We start from the raw sequence: 20,046 nt of genomic DNA, 5'->3' as shown, positions 1-20,046 counted from the left end.
AAAGTGAGGGAAATTAGCGCTGTTGCTAATTGGTCGATCTCCATATCGGCGTTTTGAAAGAGATGCTGGCCGCCCTTAAGGGGGGGGGGGTTGTTGACGGGGCATCGTTCGTGGGAGATAGGCTTCTCCTATCTTCCCGTAGTTGCGACAAGGACTGTTTGTCTAAATAAAGAACTTTGCTTGACTAAATCTTAAAATTTATTGCGGGTCCTCACGTTAGCTAAACATACTGCGGAGGTATATCGACATCTGGAAATCGTCTTACTCGAAGGATAGGATCTGCGTGTGGCGAGCCACGGAACAGAAACCTTTGAAATATTTACTGCCATGTGTCCTTACGGCCACTTCTTTAAAGGAGAGGTATAGAGTTACTCTGTGCCTTTGTTAGATAAAACGTTCATCCCTTGACCGCGGCTACGTTCGGCGACTGATTGTCGCCTCCAGCCCAAGCTCACTATCATAAACCTCGAACAATCGGAGCGACATTTGTTTAATCTAAGTTACAACGTTACGGTATTCCCGCGAATCCAAGGAGGAGTTCCGGTGTTCTTTCATCTCCGACATATATATCGCATAGTCGGCAATGCATTGTTTTAATTCGTCCCGGTATTCCACACAGGAAGTGGGTTGATGGATCTTCGTACAAGTCTTGATCGTCCGGATACAAAGTGTCATAACAATCTTGGCAAATGAAAAAATTATGGGACTGGTAGGCAGATGGGATTATCCGGACGCAACACAGGATAACAATTCTTCATAAACTTCCGGATAGTCTATGGGTAAGCCTCCATCCGGAAGATATAACAATTGGTTTCCCTGATTGTTAGATTCAACACCCATTCTGTGCAAGGAATAAAAATATTTTTTTATCAATGTGTCTTGTTCTATTATGCGGTTTTTTAATCGATTCATTTTGTCAGTGTGATATAAAAAGAGCTTTTTTCTCTTTTTTTTTATCAGGAATATCGTCTGCTGCCTTTAGCTTCCTGTGTGTCATATATTTTTTCCATTAATTCGTTAATCATGAATAGGTTGATAGTTAATTGCGACCCAGTTTTCATTTTTCGCGATCGGCCTTTATCGGATTTTAACATTCTTGCTACAATGTATTGTATTAATTATTGTTTATTGTTTCCCCTTAGTCCGTCCACGACAAGTATTTAATGGTTTAGTAATTAATTGCAAAGTTTTAATTTATGGTTTGTTTCTCATGGCTGATTTCTATTAATTTCTAATATTCCTGTTACCGTATAATAATGACGTATTATATTGTATTAATTATTTTTTTTCTTCTCGTTACAATCTTCCATTTGTATTATCATCTTATTAAATATTTATTTCTTCATCGAAAACATAATTTATTTTGCAACGTATAAAAGTTACTATAAGTACGTGTTGATTAATATCACTTCCAAAATGGCTGCTTGTGAATGTCCCTAGCGTATAGTGACTTTTATTAATGTCGAATTTATTATTCATCTGTTAATTATTTGTAACTTTATTGTAGTAGTTGACGTATAATTGAAGTGGGTATAATATTTTTTTTTTTTCAGTGTATATAATTATTGCATGTATTTTATTGCGCATGCGTAAAAGCTACGTCATATTCGTGACAATTCAAAATGACTGCTTGTGAATGTCTCCAGTAAGAGTATGGTTACATGTTCTTAAATTTTATTTAATACTGAAATAGTTATTTGCCTGTTACTTATTTTTCTCTATTTTAGTGCAGTTGGAATTTTGAAATGTTACTGATTTTGTGTTTCTTATGTGTATGTTTAGAGTGTATTACTTTTTATCTCTTATTAGTGTATTTTTTTTTATCTGATATTTGTTTATGATTATATTGAAGGTTCCAAGAGCTTCCATATTGCTCTCTTTTTAGTCATAATATATATGTATATATATAATATGGGGCATTTTTTTATAATATATTCATAGCATATGGATTGTATTGCTGTTGAAATTTATAAATTATTAACAGCACTGTTTCACTGCTGTGTTTTGAGTGGTTTATATTTATAGAATGTTTGCTTAATTGATTTAATTTTAATATGTGTATAGTGTGTCACCACCAGTCACTAATGCGTAACACAACCTCATTTCTGTACTCCAAACTTTATACTATAATGGCTTGATACAGTATAACAATCTCTTATAATTATATCTGTCGTCAATATTCGGTTGACTTACCTTAATTAATTTCTAACCTATTTCTACATTATTGGCTGTTTCTGTTTCTTTCTTATGAAGTTATCGTTACCTTGCGCTTGTGATTTGCCAGTTTTACATATAATTTTGGAGCTAATTCATATATTATTAGTTAAAAATCATTGGTGATTATAGTTTTTACAATTCTATTCCTTCAATGCTGCGTTGCTTGGAACAGTTACAAGGTACGTGTTTGGTTCTGGTTCTGGTTCTGGTTAGAACCATCTGGTTCTTTGTTATATTGTCAACACTTATTATGATTACCTTTACTTATCCTAAAACTGTAAGTATATATATACATATAAAAAAACGCCATATTTCATTAGATCTGCATAGTAAAATAGTCTGTCCTTTTTCTTGTTTACTAAGACCACTTTGTCAATGTTGAATTATTTTGTTATAATGTTACTAATTTTTCTTTGGTTTTCCAGTTTCCTGTTGCCGTATTGACCGTTTTGGTAGTATCTGCTGCAGTACTCCGTAAAAATTCACTTAGATTTGGTAGTGAATTTCTTATAACTGTGTTGGCTTTTGTGTATATCTTTCGATGTGAGTAATGAACTTTTTACTATTATCAATTTGTACTTCTAGGTGGTTTACAGCATTCTTCTCCTTTTTAGGTTATGATTGTTTACCTCAATATTTATTACCTCGGTATTCTCGTACTTGTGAGTAAAATGGTCTCAAATTTTTCCAGTGGTCAACCGTAAATCTCGTTATCTTGTAAATGTTGTTGTCGGGCATCAATTATTGACCATTATCCTTGCTTCTTTTAATTTAACTTTAATATTGTTTTAAATATTTAATATTAAGGCAATTGAGATTAACTTATCCATTTGTTTCAGCTGATCGTCGTATACTATGTTCTACAAAAATGCATCCGTAATCAATCACTGTGGAATTCCTGCATGTACATTTCCTTCCACGATAATTAGTTGTATACAGGCCTCATTGATTTATAAGGTACCCTTTTTCTTTCTTTTAATCTCTTCCGATATCTTGTTCATTTTATTAAATTAACGCATTTTTATTTAAATAGTAGCTGGAATACATAATAATTTCCTTTTTTCTTTTTAGATTTCTGCTATCTTCATTATTCGACAAGCAATGTTACTATATACCACCGTACCACGTTGCTTCTTGAAATTGTTCTGACTATTGTCTATTTTGGTTATGTGCTAGTTTTAATTTGTTGAAGTGTACTGTTCGCGGAATCCCTTTCACTTCAATCTTGACGTTTTGGTTTTGCAAAATTTCTAACACTTTATGCGGTCCTGTATATTGATCAGAGAATTTTCCTTTGCTAGGTTCCCTTAGTAGATATACCAGATCTCCTATTTTGAAATTTTGTGGGTTGATTCGTCTGTTGTAATATTCCTTTGACTTTAACTTGGATTTCATCAAATTTTTTCTTGCCATTTATTGCACGGTGCTGATTTTATCAAACAGGTCTCTGAGATATTCTGCATATGTTGCAGATCCATATGGTTCCATGTTTTCTTCGATTATCATTTTGTCAGTAGGTTCTCTAGCCAAGTGCCCAAAGACTAATTCGTGCGGAGAGAATTTCGTTCCTTCGTGTACAGAGGTGTTATAAAAAAACATGGCTAATTCCACCCATTCGTCCCAGTTTCTGGAATTTTCAATGTACAATTTGAGATATTCGATTAATACATGGTGAGATCTTTCGATTGAACCGTTGCTTTGTGGATGGTATGCCGACGTGGTGTATTATTGATGCGAAATCTCTTTGCTACTTTCTTCATTAACGAGGAAAAATTCGTTCCCTGGTCGGTAAGAATGGCTTTCGGTGACCCGAATTGGCAAATAAATCGTTCGTTACGAAAACGTTCGCTATCTCAGCCGAAGAGATCCCTTCTATCGGAATCCCGATCGAATAGATCGATAGATTTGTCAATAGATCTTGAATAGTTAATATATATTCATTTCCCCTTTGTGTCTTTGGTAATGGACCGACGATATCCATACCAATTTTGTCGAAAGCTTTACCCGGTGTATCTGTGAGCACCATTGGTTGTTTTGTTTTTATTCTAGTGAACTTCTTCAATTGGCATTCTTTACATGTTCTTACGGATCTCTTTCTTCATGTTTCCCCAATAATGGTGTTGTCGTATTCTTTGATAAGTTTTTGTTACTCCTTTGTGTCCTGCTACAGATGATTCGTGTTTTTCTCGTATTATGTTGCATATGTCGTGTTTCCACTGGTGGGGTGATTATTTCCCCGGTACAGATGGTGATAGCTATGGTTTTTTCCGTAAATACTTCCTTCAATTTCCTGATTGTGTGTCGCCAGGGTATTTCTTCCAGGTTTCCCTTGCTAATGCTAAAGAACGTTAATTGTTTTTCGTTTACTACGTCCAATAAGGATCTCAATGAATTTAGTAAATTTTCTGGCGTTATAGGAATATTTCGGTCTTCCCTTATGGGTATGGATACGATGTATTTTCCGAAATACCTTGATTCAATCTTGCTTTTTTCAACATTAGATTTTCATAATGCGGCAGTTTCCCTGCTTCCTTTATTTATAAGACTCCTTTATCTATCGGAGTGCCCTGTATATCGACGAATATTACTTTATGATCATTCACTCTTGTAACTGAGTCTCGCGTTTCCGAAATTTTTAGTTCCGAAAGTACCGTAGGTCTCGCGTCTTTTCCTCGTTGCCGAATTGGTCCCGAGTCTGCCATAGCGGGCTCTTCTTCGCTTGTTGTATCGATGTCTTTTATTTCTCGATTGGCTACTTCCTCGTCTGTGTTTACATCGATTTCGGCTAATGCTTGGTCAAAATATTTTACGGATGTTTCTTCTATGGTGAGATGGTTTCGAATAGAAGTTTTTCCTTGTTTTCCGGTCTATCGTATTGCGACAATTCGCGTGGCTTAGCTTCGAATATGGGAGAGTCCTCAATTGACGTATCTAGTTCAAATCTTTTTGGGACAGTATATCGAATCGGTGAATCTTCTTCTCTTTTCCTGATTGGTAGGCAGACCTCCGGGGGGTTTCTAAACAATGCGTCCGCATTTGCGTTCGTTCTGCCTTCTTTGTATATAATATCGAATTCAAAGTCCGACAATTTGAATTTCTACTTCCAGATTCGTGAAGTAGGATCCTTGATAGAATGCATCCACACTAAAGGTTTATGGTCGGTTATAATAGTAAACTTTCTTCCGTATAGATACGATCGGAAGTGCATTGCACTTAGACGATTGCCAAACACTCCTTTTCTATAGTAGAGTAGTTTTGTTCGGCGGAGTTTAGTAGTCTTGAGGCGTATGCAGTCGGTAGGTCTTTTCCGATTGGTCTTTGACTCAGTACGCCGATTATTGCATATCCTGATGCGTCTGTCGTAAGGTTGAAGGATTTAGAGAAATCCGGATATTGTAGAATAGGTTTTGTCATTAGCGCCGTTTTTAAATTGTGGAAATTGAATCATGGAAATTTTGATACTGCTTCAATCTTCTTTGGATCTGGTTTTACACCATCTTCACTGATTATATGTGTGGCGGCACTCGACAAGCCAAATACCACCACTCGACACTAACTAGTGTCGGACGACGGCAGCACAACTTAGCGCCTTAAGTTATGAACGTTCAGGACCCGGGTTTGAATCCCGGCGATCGGAGTCCGATTTTTCTTCCACGCATCTAAATCAGAAGAAAAAGCAGCAGTATCCCAGCAGCGACATCTACAGCCAGCAATTACAATTACTCTGGACGAGGACAACACAATTCTATCACGGATAACATATACCACCTCCTATGCCCTAAATAACTTACTTCATGTTGTAGGAATTCGCATTTATCAGGTTGTAATCGTAATCTGGCTTGCCTTAATCTTTCCATTAATTTGTTAAATTTACTTTCGTGTTCATGAAAAGATCTTGAATAAATCACTATGTCATCCAGATAGACGAATAGTTTTACTCCTTGCAATCCTGATAGCACTGAGTTCATCAAGCGTTGAAATGTCGTTGGAGTATTTTTTAATCCAAAGGGCATTCTTTTGAATTGAAAGTGTCCGTAAGGTGTTGAGAATGCAGTCTTGTGGGCATTCTCCTGTGCCATTTGGATTTGGTGGAAGCCTGATGCCAAGTCAAACTTGAAAAAATATTTTGCACTTTCTAATTGATCCAATATTTCTGTAATGTTGGGCAATGAATAAGCATCGCCGATCGTTTTATCATTAAGCTTCCTATAATCAGTAACTAATCTCCAACGTTTGTTTCCTTGCGAGTCTGGTTTCTTCGGCACAATCCATAAGGCAGAATTGTATGGAGATATCGATGGTTCTACGACATCAGTGTCCAGTAATTCTTGAATTTGATGATTTATCTCTTCTCGATGTGCAGGTGGGTAACGATACTGTTTAATATTGATCGGTATATCATCCGTTGTAATTATTCGATGCTCTAAAATTTCAATTCCTTCCAACGTGTCTTCTGGAATATGAAATCTATCTTGATTCCTCCGAATTCGACGTTTTCCTTCGACGTTTTTTCTCTCCTCTTCGTTCAAGTGTTCGAGTCGTAATAATTCAATTATTTTGTCGAACCTATTTTCTTTTGATTTTGAAATTGCATTGTACGTCATGCTAGGGAGCGAGGTGAGGTTTTCAAATTCTTTAATTACCATTGTAGGTGTGGTAAATTCGTAATCTCTCGATGTGGTATTTATTATTCTCATATAACCTCGTCCCCTATGGTTCCCCACAACTGCTTTACCCAAATAGACTCCCTTGATTGACTTGATTTTGGAAATAAATCCCTCTTTTATCACCGGATTTGCAATATTAGTTGAACACGGCACCGAACTTCGTTTTGGCACGATTATCTTTTCTTTTGTATTGAAGGAAATATAAATATTTCCCCACTTGATATGACTACTACATGAAAAATAACTGTATGGCCCGCAACCTGTATTACTGTCTGCCCTAGGGAGACCAGGCTCGTTATCATAATTCCTCGAACTTCAATTGATTTCTGATCCGGAGTATAATAATAAACTTGTCTTGGTTTTCAGGTCTGGGGAGACTATTCGTGCAGTTGGAGTATTTGGAGAATCGTTTAGTTTTATTGAAATAATCCGGAGAGGTCGTCGTCCGAATCGAGTCCCACTCTTGGTGATTCTTGTTTGTTTTTTCGTGGATTTCCTTCTCCCTTGGTTGTTGGCTCTTCACGTTTTCCGTGGCTTTACCATAGCGGTTGTAGGTTGTGGAGTCGGTTTTGCGGGGATCACTGCTCGTGTTTGTTTTACTGGCGTAGGCGCCGGCCTCCTTGTTGCTGCCTGTACCCTTGGGCGATTCACAGCATTGCTCCTTCGAGGTTGGCCCCGTTCGCCCGAAGGACGTGCTCAGTTTCCTGATTGTCCCGATGCATAGGGTACGATTATCCCAGCGTCTACTCGGGCTTTGAATGTGTAATATTTCTTATATTTCTTCTTTCTTTTATTAAATCTTTTATTAAATGCCCAGGTTTTTTTACAATAGTCACATAGTATAGTATTTTGTCTCGGATCGTTTGGACAATTCTGCGACGGCGGTATAGATCCTGGCGATTGTTTCCGATGTTGTTATTATTGTTCGGGGGACGAACATTGTTACGGTTGTAATTGTTCGGAGGTGTCTGTCGTTGGTATCGCGTTCTATCGTTTGCTCGTTTTAATTCCTGTGTTGCTTTAACGGCTTGGCGATACGCGTCTTCTAGGGAATGATATCCTGTTACTTTTACTCGCAAATACACCTCGTTTGGGAGTCCCTTAACGAAGGCCTCCCTTGTGTCTCAGTCTATTGTATCTTGGATATCCTGGGATATGATGCCGTAGTCACATCTTTCTCCTCCATTATTACCAACCTAAGATTTCTGACGCGATCCATATGAATATATGGATCTAATATGTCTTCCCCTGGTCGTTGGAATATTGTTCCTAATTCTCCCTTATATTCGTTAAGGGATTTCCCTGGGCCGAACATATCTTTTAATTTGTTCCCGAAGTCGTTCAAACTTATTACTTGACTGTCCTCTACGGTGAGGAACGCGTGTCCGCGAAGCTTATTCATTAATAATTTTACTAACTGAGGCTCTTGATGCCGTGGAACCATGTTTCACGCGCGCTCACATGATCTTAAAAATTGAAATACTGAGGGTCGGTGTCCGTCAAACACTGGTACCGACTCGATCGCGTCTTTTAATTTAATTGGTTGGGAGCTTCCATCTGTCGGTATTGTCTCTTGCTGGGTTATCGGCGGTGGTACAGGTGTCTCGATTTCTTTCTTTGCCTTAAGTGAACGCACGTCGTCTTCTAATTCACGGAGTTTTGCGTTTATGTCGTTCACTACGCGAAAATTTGTATCCCATGCTTTCAGTTTTTCTGACGTCAAGAGCGTGTCCTCGTTCAATGAGTCTCGTGCGGTCGCCATATTTTTTAATTTATATTTTGTCAATAACCGTAAGAACTTTAATCCTCTGTGGAACGTATCCCACTGCTGCCATTAAAATTTTAAGGAGAACGAATGCAAAAGACGTGCAGTGTGAGTTGAGAAGCGTACGACAAGCGTAAGACGTACGACAGCATTGTAATCATTTCGTTGTTTTAAATATTATTTATTAAATCAAAACATCATTACTTGTCCTTTCCTCTAAAGACCCATTTAGATACTACATATATGCAAATTCATCGGGTAGCATGGTCGCTAGGCTTAAGGCATTTTCCATTATTTTCTTTTCTGCGGTGCATCTTTGTGTTAGTATATCCTGGTAAAGGGCTTATTTGTTTTCTAACATATTTTTCCACGTAAACGAATTTAGAGTTGATGTATGTGAACATATTTAAATTTTCGGTAGCTGTCTTGCGTTTGGATAAGAATGTGTTTTCCTTGGTTGTTTCTAACAAAACAGTTTAGAGTGTTCTGTGGTTAGCAAAGTGTATCCACACAAAGGCTGTTCTCCGGTTTTGGTTAGTGCAAAGATTATCTCTTAGGTTGTCAAAGCATAATTCGATTGTGATGGTTATCTGTTGTTTTTTTATCTCTTGAATTTTTGTAGCAATTCCCTCGTATAATACATCGTACTGATCGAACTTACGTGGAGAAGGTGGATATGGCTGCCAATAAGTATATCCATCTTCTGCGTCTAGACAATTTCCTTCATTAAAGGCGCAAGCTGTTCCTGATTTTAGTAGAATTTTGTTCGCCACAATTCGTACCGGCGCCATTCCCGATCTTAGGCTTATTTTTATTGTAGCTTGTACGACAACTCCTTCCCAGTTTCCATAAAGATCTATGTACCGTATTCCTTGGCAGCTGCCATCGTTTGTTAGTTTCTCAGCTAGGACAAGTGATTCGTTGTTGTTGTATTATCCTTTAAGCCTACTATAAATACTGGTCAGAGTAAAAACGTGCATTCTGGTACATGCGTCGTTTCATGATTCGGCTAGTCCGTTATGTACTGCTCTGACATGTGAGAGTGCATGCTACAATAGTATATGATTCGTGTTATTTGTACTGTATATTGCCTTATACTAGTAAATTAAAATTCTGAGAGTTGCAATAGTTGTATATAAGTTTCCTGACTTTCCGTATTTAAGGGTTTTATATTGTAGTCTCTAATAGAGTTTAGTGAGATGGTGGTGACATTTAGGTGGTTGCCATTGTAATCGTATCCTATTAGATTGTGTTGTTCCGAAGAGAGTGAATAAGATAACCAAGTAATTCATTTTCCTGTCAACAATTTATTCAACATGTTCTTACACTCTAGTGTCCATTAATATAAATTTTTTTTTACGGTTATATATATATATGTGTGTGTGTGGTTATTTAGCGATCAACAAGGCGAGTTATTATTCCTTAGGCCAGGAAGTTTCTTTCGGTCTGGGTTAGATCAAGGTAAGCGTCTATATATTCGGGACAGGATGCCGCAGGTTGTAGTTGTGATAGATATACATCGCATAATCGGCAGTGCATTACTCTAATTCGCTCTGGTATTCCGCACAGGAAGTGAGTTGGCGGAACCTTGTGCAGCTCTTAGTCATTCGTATCCAAAGTGTCATAACAATATTGCCAAAGGAAGAAATTATTGAAGTAGTACGCAGGGCAGATTAGCTGGACGCAACAATAGGATAACAATTGGTTTCCCTGATTAACAGATTCAACACCCATTCTGTGCAAACAAAAAAAATTTTATTATCAGTTTATTTCTTAGACTCTTGGCTCCATTAATATAATTTATTTCACAGTTATATATATATATATATCTATGTATGTATATGTGTAAATCGTCAATAACGGTATATATTTGTTTTACTACGTATATGCATATATAGTTATCTAGGGAGCAACGGAGTAGGTTATCGTTCCTAGGACCAGAAAATTTTTTTCGACCTGGGTTAGATCCAGATAGGCATTTATGCATTCGGCACAGGATGTCGCAGGTTGTAGCTGTGATACATATATATCGCATAATCGGCAATGCATTGCTTTAATTCGCCCTGGTATTCCACATAGGAAGTGGGTTGGCGGATCTTCGTACAAGTCTTGATCGTCCGGATCCAAAGTGTCATAACAATCTTGGCAAACGAAAATAGTATGCAATTGGTAGGCAGAACGGATTAGTCGGACGCAACAACACGATAACGATTCTTCAGAAACTATTGGATAGTCCATGGGTGAGACTCCATCCGGAAGTTGGTTTCCCTGATTATAACAGACAAATAATTATTTCAGTATTAGATAAAATTAAAGAACACTTGACTATACCCTTATTGGAGACATTCACAAACGGCCATTTTGGGTTGTCACAAACATGAAGTAGCTTCTACGCATGCGCAATGAAATACATGCAATAATTATATACACTAAAATAAATACAAATAATATTATTCCCACTTCAATTATACGTCAACTACTAAAATAAAATTACAAATAATTAATAGATAAATAATAAATTCGACATTAATAAAAGTCACTATATACTAGGGACATTCACAAGCAACCATTTTGGAAGTAATGCTAATCAACACGTACATAGCTTTTATACGTTGCAAAATAAATTATATTTTTGATGAAGAAATAAATATTTAATAAAATGATAATACAAATGGAAGATGGTAACGAGGAAAGAAAATAAATAATAATTAATACAATATAATACATCATTATTATATAGTAATAAGAATATTAAAAATTAATAGAAATCGGCCATGAGAAATAAATCATAAATTAAAACTTTTCAACTAATTATAATTACTAACTATTCACGATTGATGAATTAATGGAGAATGGATAAAATTTTTTTCGTGGGGAACGAGTTTTACAGACAAAACAAGGACACGATCAGACAAATTTCCTCTGGAAGTTTGAATCCCAAGAGGGGAGGTGTCACGTCCCGCGCTCCGTAACAGAAAACGATAACTACAATATGAAAATAGCGCGAGTGGCGATTCGAACACACAAAACGAACGCACGGTACAACGAAAATAAGAACACTTTAATAAAAGATTAACTAAATGTAGGCACATATAGACATACTATTAAATAAGAGCAACTAATAGACTAACAAAATAGGGATGTATATGTCGGAGATGAAAGGACTCCGGAACCTTTCCTTTGGAATTTTGGGAAAGTCCCTTAACACTTTAATCTAGATTCTACTGTTAAGGTATAGAGAGGATTCGGAAATACAAATGATTTCCTTTATTCACACACAACAACTATACATATATATTACACTGTGAAGACCTCGACAATCTTCATACACGCTTGCTGTCAACTGACTTGTCTAGATTCTTCTAACCGTTCTCTAACCGCCTCTTGTCTCAACTCTGATCTGGACGCCATCTGACGCTTGCACACACATTCACATGTACAGTTTAAATGTATCATCTTCCTTACATTTATACTGTACACTTAATCGTATTTACGTCGAATTAATCAACAGAAAATTTAATACTTATTGCTTTATTTACATTCCTCTTATTTTACATTCATCCATGACCTAAACCTTTCGAATTTCTCCCTACACAGTGCCTTCGTAAAAATATCCGCAGTGTTTTCGTCTGTACTTATTTTAATTATATTTACCTTGTTTTCCTTTAAGCACTCGTGAACCTAGTGGTAATGAACTTCAATGTGTTTCGTTTGGCTTAGTCTCATTTCATTTTTGATATAATTATACTCTATATTTATTCCAAGATATTCTTATAGAGACATTCCATTTCTTTATCTACAGCCTGTTTTCAATCTTCACTATTTTGACAACAAATCGCCTCCTCAAATCTACAAGGGATATCTACTCTACAATAATTTGCGTAAATCTCACTACTGTTTTCCTTTTCTGGATACTTTATTGGAGTTTTCTTATTATGTGTAGATCTCCAAGGGATCTTTAAGCTTTCAGAATTATTATCATTTTCATCTTCTCTACTTTCTAACTCTTCCTTATTCATGCTGTTTAATAAATAATTATCTTTATTATCATCGCTATCTGCATTGAATGAATTCTCCTCAAAACCGATACATTTGTGTCTGTTTTTATGACCTCTACATATCTAACTACTATTATTTTACCACCTAATATTACTCTGTAACCTACTTCACTATATCCTAACAGAATCCCCATATCTGCCTTCCTATCTCATTTAGAAACTCTTTTTTGTTTTGACCTTCCTACAAAAACTTTACTTCCATATAGGCATAGATTTTCAACACTTGGTTTTCACCCGAAGAATATTTCAAAAGGTATCTTTCTCTTTACAGTGTTTGCTAGTATTCGATTTTTCAACTATGCCGCTGTACATACTATTTCCGGCTAGTACTTTTTATGTACTTTCGCTTCCGTTAACAAGCAACGCGCCATGTCCATCACTGTTCTATTATACCTTTCCATTGCCCCGTTTAATTCATGTACGTAGGTTGGCTAATTATTTATTCTGATACCTTTATCTCTAGCAAATTTATAAATTTGATTGTTTAAATATTCTCTTCCATTATCGCATCTCAATATTTTTAACCTCTTGCCCATTAAGTTCTCAACTCCATTTACAAACTGTACGAGAGAATCAAAGACCTCATCTTTTGATTTTATACAATAAATTCTAGCTATTTTACTATAATCATTAATAAATGAAATAAAATATTTCTCTCCATTTAATCCGGTAGTCTTAAAGGGAGCGAACACGTCCGTATGAATAATTTCTGTTAAGGTATATAGATGATTCGGAAATACTATTTGTATTTCCGAATCATAGTGCTTTATTTATACACAACAGCTATACATATATATTACACTCTGAAGACCTCGACAACCTTCATACACGCTTGCTGTCAACCGACTCGTCTAGATTCTTCTAACCGTTCTCCAACCGCCTCTTGTCTCAACTCTGATCTGGACGCCCTCTGATGCTTGCACACACATTCACATGTACAGTTTAAATGTATCATCTTCCTAACACGCTTCCTTACATTTATACTGTACAATTAATCGTATTTACGTGCTTGTTGAATTCATTAACAGAAAATTTAATACTTATTGCTTTATATACATTCCTCTTATTTTACATTTATTCATGACCTAAACATTCCAAATTTCTCCTTACACAGTGCCTTCGTAAAAATATCCGCAGTATTTTCGTCTGTACTTACTTTAATTATATTTACCTTGTTTTTCTTTAAGCACTCGTGAACGTAGTGGCAATGAACTTCAATGTATTTAGAATTTTTTGTGAAATTTCCGTACGTTGCTATTGTCACGTAAAATAAAAAGCAGGTGGCTCGAACGTAAAGAAAAAATTAAGGTAACAAAACAAAAAAACAAGAGAATTTATTTCCTGTATTCTGAATTTACACTGACTGCGATTTTGTTCTGAGCTCCAGCCGTGACTTTCCAAGACTGAAGCTCTTACAATGTGACTTTCGGTAGCATCTGTTTCTTCTTTGTTTGTCATCCCTCAATATTCCCACTATCCTGTAGACGTACGTGACCGTTGCTACGCTTCTAAAACATTCGGTGGAAGGACCGTTAGGACATAGATGACTCTTTAGGCACTTCGGCGATATACATTGTCGCCAAGGCCGCCACATCTCTATCTCCATCATCGGTCCATCGGATTTGAAGTATGCTGGTCGTGACACTATACTTATCGCTCTAGAGTTATCCTCATAAATTTTGACAGGGTTATCGTCTAGATTTACATTGAAGATCTTCGTAATTTCTCTAATATACATTAATTCACACACCTTTGTTTTTTAGACTTCCAACCAATTACATTTCCATACAATCTAATTACATATCGAGAAGTAGATTTCCTATCTAAATGATCGCCTGCCCAATCAGCGTCCACATAACAATCTATCGTTTCACATTTTTCATTCCCTTTATAATCTAATCTTAAATCTCTAGTCCGGTACAAATATTTCAATATTCGCAAAGCATATTTAAAATGTGTCTCCTTACAACAATCTTGAAATTTACTCAAATAATTCACACTATAACTTATATCGGGTCTGGTATTTGTACTAATATACATGAAGTAGTATGTCGTGATAGGTGTAGAAGGAATGCTCAGATGTTTCAATAAAAAATGTTTATTAACTTAAGAACTGACGTCCAATAACAATAAACAACAATCAACACAAGTAACAATTAACAATTAACAGTTAGCACGCTTGGTAACGATCAGTGCTTAACGCAGGTTATAGGAAGTAGAGCGCTCGTTTCACGTAATTCTTCGCACTTCGCAGCTCGGGTCAGACTGAATCTCTTTGATTCAAAAGCCACGCTGATTCATTTCTTTGTTAGTCATCGATATCGCGCGCGTTTGTTAGAAGTCCGCGACGACTGCCACGTGTGCGGTCTCCCGAAAATTCGGCGAAGGAGCCGTAGGGATATCGATGACACCTAAGGCTCGTCGGCATAGCGCTTTTAAGATAAAGCGCCTTGTGCCGCGAAACCGTTGGAAATTTCCGAGGTCGAGTGTCGCCACATACAGCAATGCACCAATTAAATTCTTGTATCCAATGTCCTCTCTATTTATTTCAGCTTTTTCAATTTTTAAGTTGGTCTCCATAAGTGTACAGTGCAATTTGCTATTTTGTAACTTATATTTGTTTGCTAATGATTCAATGTATTTATTTTGGCTTAATCTCATTTCATTTTTGAAACAATCATAGTCTATATTTATTCCAAGATATTCTTTGACTTCACCTAAATCTTTCATTTCAAATTTATTAGTTAATAACTTCTTTACACTTTGTATTTTCTTTACACTTTTGTTTTTACTACAAATTAATAAATCGTCTACATATATTAACAAATAAACAACATTTTTTCCCTCTGCATGTGTATATAGGCACAACTCTATGTTATTCTTCTTAAAACCTAACCTAGTCACATACCTATTATTGTGGCGGCACTTGAGCACAGAACTTTCCAACGGCTTCGCGACACAAAGCGCTATATCTTCTAAGCGTAAGGCCGACGTGCCTAATGTGCCACCGATATCCCTACGGTTCTTCCGCCGAATGTTCGGAAGAATGCACGCGCGGCAACCGCCGCGGTACATCTAATAAACGCGTGTGTAGTAGGGATATTGAAGGGCAACTAAGGAAAGAATCCGTTTGGTTTCGAACAAAAGAGTCATTCTGCCTCAAGCCGCGAAGTGCGAAAGGTTCAGCATCATAGCGAAGCAAACACAAGCCGAGATACGCGATTGTAAACTCCCGATGGTTAATCATAAGTGCGAATCGTATAAATTGTTAATTTGTCGATTGTTAATAGTAATAAAATTTTTATTGAACATCTGAGTATTCGCAGTTCGCAACTGCTCGGATCACGAGCGATCAGGAAAAATTCCAAACCGCTGTTGCACACCTCGATAAGTCGCACGCGAGATTAATCCGAGACGTATTGAACGCCCCACCGGCGACCGGACGTTACGGGTTCGTCAAAAAGGAGCTCATCAAGAGATTGGGAGAGCCGGACGCCAAGAGATTCCGACAAGTAATCGAGAAGGAACAAATAGGCGATAGGAAGCCATCTCAGTTCTACCGCGATCTAAGAAACTTAGCCACCAACGCGTTAGCGGACGATTTCATTCTCACAATCTGGGAAGGCCGACTCCCGCCGCGCGTGCGGAGCATCCTAACTTCCGTACAGAGCAAAGAACCGGAAACCCGCATCCAAATCGCCGATAGCATCTTCGAAGCCACCTCGGAAACAGGGCAGATCGTCGCGGTCAGCGCAGTCCGACTACCTGCGGTAACCCATTCACCTGGACAGAACAGTGCAATAGGCGACTCCATGGCAACCGCCCTCAACGCGTTGAACGATCGGTTAACGCGAATGGACGCCCGTATGGACCAGATGCAAGCGCAAATTGCCGAGCTGAGAATCGACGGACATCGCCGATCACAATCGCGTTCGCGTACGCAATTCCGCCGCCGTTCGCGCTCCCGATAGCAGCCGCGACAAGATGGACTATGCTACTACCACGCACAGCACCGAGAACGCGCGAGAAAGTGCACATTCCCATGCTCTTGGAATTCGGGAAACGGAACTAGCCGTCCGTAAAAGCGGCAAAAGACGACGGTTTAAAACGTCGATAGAAGTTTATCATACCAAGGTAGCATCTCGCCGCATATTCGTAACGGATAGGAACTCGCGAATTTCCTATCTTATCGACACCGGCGCCGATATTTGCGTATTCCCGCGCAGCAAGTTACACGGGCCCGTGAACAAAAGTGAGTACGAGTTGTTCGCGGCCAACAGGACACGGATTACAACATACGGTACCGTCGCGATCAATCTAAACCTGTCCCTATGCAGTGCATTCAAATGGAACTTTACGGTAGCCGACGTCAAAACACCCATCATCGGCATGGACTTCCTAAGCCATTACGGGTTGCTCGTGAACGCACGAAACAAAAGCCTCATCGACACGACAACCCAAATGTCATCGAGGGAATACACCGCCACGAAGTGTCTGTTAAGACCATTATCGGCGCATCACCATACCACCAACTCTTGGCAGAATTTGCAAACCTCACACGCCCACCGATTTTTGGAAAAGAGAGAACTCGGCACGGTGTGGTACACCACATCGAAACCACACCTGGCTCACCAGTCTACAGCAAACCCCGCCGTCTCGCACCTGATCGACTTAAACAGGTAAAGGAAGAATTCGAGCTCATGATCGAGCAGGGCGTGATACGACCGTCAAAAAGCCCGTGGGCATCACCTCTGCACGTAGTGTCGAAAAAGGACGGAAACCTGTGACCATGTGGCGACTACCGTGCGTTGAACGCCCGCATCATACCCGACAGGTACTCACCGCCACATATCGAAGACTTCGCGCAACATCTGCATGGTAAGCGAATCTTCTTAAAGATCGATCTCGTCCGTGCGTACCACCAAATTCCGATTGCGCCCGAAGACATCGAAAAAACCGCGATAGCAACACCTTTCGGACTTTTCGAAGCAACAAACATGATGTTTGGACTTTGGAACGCCGCGCAAACATGTCAGCGGTTCGTCGACGAAATCACACGTGGGCTCGATTTCCTCTACGCGTACATCGATGATTTCCTCATAACATCGGACGACGGTGGCCAACATCACGAATATTTGAAAATCCTGTTCAACGGCCTCAATAATTACGGCGTCGTGATAAACCCCACGAAATGCGAATTCGGCGTGCACGAAATTACTTTCCTCGGATACTCGGTAAACTCCGACGGAATTAAGCCGCCGCCCGAACGTGTCGAAGCGATTATAAAATTGTCGAAACCCGCAGACGCTAAACAACTACGTAGGTACCTCGGTATGATAAACTTCTACCGACGTTTTATACCGGTGGCCGCAAAAACACTTAAACCGCTCAATGACCTGTTAAAAGGCGTGAAAAAGGGCAACACGCCCATCGAGTGGTCGGAACAGTCGGAAAACAGCTTTCGTGTATCGCAACGTGTTCTCGTGGATGCCACGATGCTGGCGCATCCGATACCAGGTGCGCCTATCAGCCTCACGGTAGATGCATCCGACTACGCAATGGGTGCAGTATTACAACAACGCGCGAATAACGAATTGCAACCGCTAGGGTTCGCAACGAAATCTTTGACCCCCGCTCAGCAAAAATATCGATCGCGAACTACTCGCAATATACACCGCAGTCAAACACTTTCGACGCGCTTTAGAAGGCAGAAACTTCGTAATATATATCGACCACAAACCTCTTACCTACGCGTTCAGACAAAAATTAGAAAAATGTTCGCCGCGATAATTTCGATATCTAGACTACATCGGACAATTCAGCACCGATATACGTTACATAAAGGGGCTAGATAACAACGTAGCCGACGCTCTGTCACGCATCGAAGCGATAGGGAAGGCCGTGGATCATCAAACTCTCGCCGCCGCGCAAGAAAACGATAACGAACTAAGCGACATTGTCAACACCGGTACAACCGCGTTACGGTTAAAGAAGATACGCTTTTCTGATCACGACGCAGAAATATACTGCGACGTATCAGTCGACATTGTAAGACCGTACGTACCGAAATCCTCGCGGCGCGACGTATTTAATTCGCTCCACGGATTTTCCCATCCAGGGATACGTGCCACGCAAAAATTAGTGACGTCGCGTTTCATTTGACCGTCCGTAAATAAAGATTGCCGGACTTGGGCACGACAAAGTATCCCGTGTCAACGATGCAAGATCACCAGGCACGTATCCTCACCCGTCGGAACGTTCGAAACTTCAGCAGGCCGGTTCGAGCACATACACATGGATATTATCGCTATGCAATATTCACAAGGCTACCGATATTGTCTAACGTGTATCGACCGTTTCTCGCGTTGGCCTGAAGCCATTCCCATCGCCGACATGGAAGCGACAACCGGTTGCCTCAGCCCTCCTTTCTACATGGATAACTCGTTTTGGCGTTCCTGCAAAAATAACGACCGATCAAGGACGCCAATTCGAATCAAACTTATTTAACGTACTGTGCCGGTTGCTCGGCATTAATTATCTACGCACGACAGCCTATCACCCCGCGTCCAACGGGATGGTAGAGCGTCTACACCGGCAATTCAAGACAGCAATAAAATGTCACAATACGAGCAACTGGGTAGAAATCCTACCAATTGTTTTACTTTGCATAAGAACCGCTATGAAGGAGGACCTGAACGCAACGGCCGCCGAAATGGTTTACAGTACCGGCATACGATTGCGGACAAAATTCTTCGTACCGACAAAGCAACAGTCCAACTCGGAATTTGCGAACCGTTTAAAAGAGCGAATAGAGAAAATCAGGCCTCACCCGATCACGCGACACGGCGAGAAGAAAACCTTCGTGTTCCGCGAGCTCGAAACATCACCGTACACAACACATCACAAAATTCGACATGTTCGACGCTATTACAAACTATGCTGTTGTATGAAACTTGTACTGTTCTGAGTCGAAAATGTTTGTGAGATGTCAACAAAGACTTTTGGCATTAATGACGCAGTTTAGTGATACATTATCAGCTAGGGCCATCTATAGGCAAATTCCGGTTTCATATTTACCAGACCTGATATATTGAAACTGAAATATAATATGTAAATTAAAAATGACAAAACAATGCACGCGGCGATGATTTCAAATCGCCAAAATTGATTAGAATAGAATATTTTATATAATATTTAATAATATTATATATTATGTTTAACATAAATCACTCTAACGACACAAAATTGGATGAATTACTTTATTAAAAGAAAAAATTGCAGTTTCGGTAGCAGACTAAGGTTTATTTAAATTTTGAGTATACAATACACAGTGACATTA

At 38.9% G+C, this 20,046-nt stretch overlaps 2 protein-coding genes across 17 annotated transcripts; one reads left to right on the top strand and one right to left on the bottom strand.

Moving 5' to 3' along the window:
• Positions 1-1,596: 1,596 nt before the first annotated feature.
• Positions 1,597-6,140, top strand: LOC105666713. Of its 11 annotated transcripts, none has more exons than XR_007227524.1 (6): positions 1,614-1,651; positions 2,390-2,396; positions 2,643-2,760; positions 2,832-2,879; positions 3,057-3,174; positions 3,289-6,140. XR_007227524.1 is itself a non-coding variant. In XM_048414136.1 (5 exons), the coding sequence occupies exons 1-5, from the start codon at positions 1,746-1,748 to the stop codon at positions 3,095-3,097; spliced, it is 339 nt and encodes a 112-aa protein (XP_048270093.1). In that variant the 5' UTR covers positions 1,660-1,745; the 3' UTR covers positions 3,098-3,281. The 11 variants fall into 11 exon arrangements, 1 of the variants encoding a protein (XP_048270093.1); XR_007227521.1 differs by having other exon boundaries at positions 1,617-1,651; positions 2,390-2,494; XR_007227526.1 differs by lacking the exon at positions 1,614-1,651 and adding an exon at positions 1,758-1,772.
• Positions 6,141-9,936: 3,796 nt separating this feature from the next.
• Positions 9,937-12,238, bottom strand: LOC100646322. Of its 6 annotated transcripts, none has more exons than XR_002308612.2 (3): positions 11,951-12,230; positions 10,606-10,917; positions 9,937-10,384 (listed from the first exon to the last, which is right to left on the bottom strand). XR_002308612.2 is itself a non-coding variant. In XM_020867500.2 (3 exons), the coding sequence occupies exons 1-3, from the start codon at positions 12,103-12,105 to the stop codon at positions 10,373-10,375; spliced, it is 432 nt and encodes a 143-aa protein (XP_020723159.1). In that variant the 5' UTR covers positions 12,106-12,235; the 3' UTR covers positions 9,937-10,372. The 6 variants fall into 6 exon arrangements, 2 of the variants coding, with proteins under 2 accessions (XP_020723159.1, XP_020723158.1); XR_007227515.1 differs by having other exon boundaries at positions 11,962-12,230; XR_007227516.1 differs by lacking the exon at positions 11,951-12,230 and adding an exon at positions 11,781-11,797.
• Positions 12,239-20,046: the final 7,808 nt, after the last annotated feature.

This window comes from Bombus terrestris, chromosome 18, assembly GCF_910591885.1.
Source record: "Bombus terrestris chromosome 18, iyBomTerr1.2, whole genome shotgun sequence".
Taxonomy (NCBI): domain Eukaryota; kingdom Metazoa; phylum Arthropoda; class Insecta; order Hymenoptera; family Apidae; genus Bombus; species Bombus terrestris.
The sequence above is the reverse complement of the archived record's forward strand: the minus strand, read 5'-3'. Positions and strand labels throughout refer to the sequence as shown.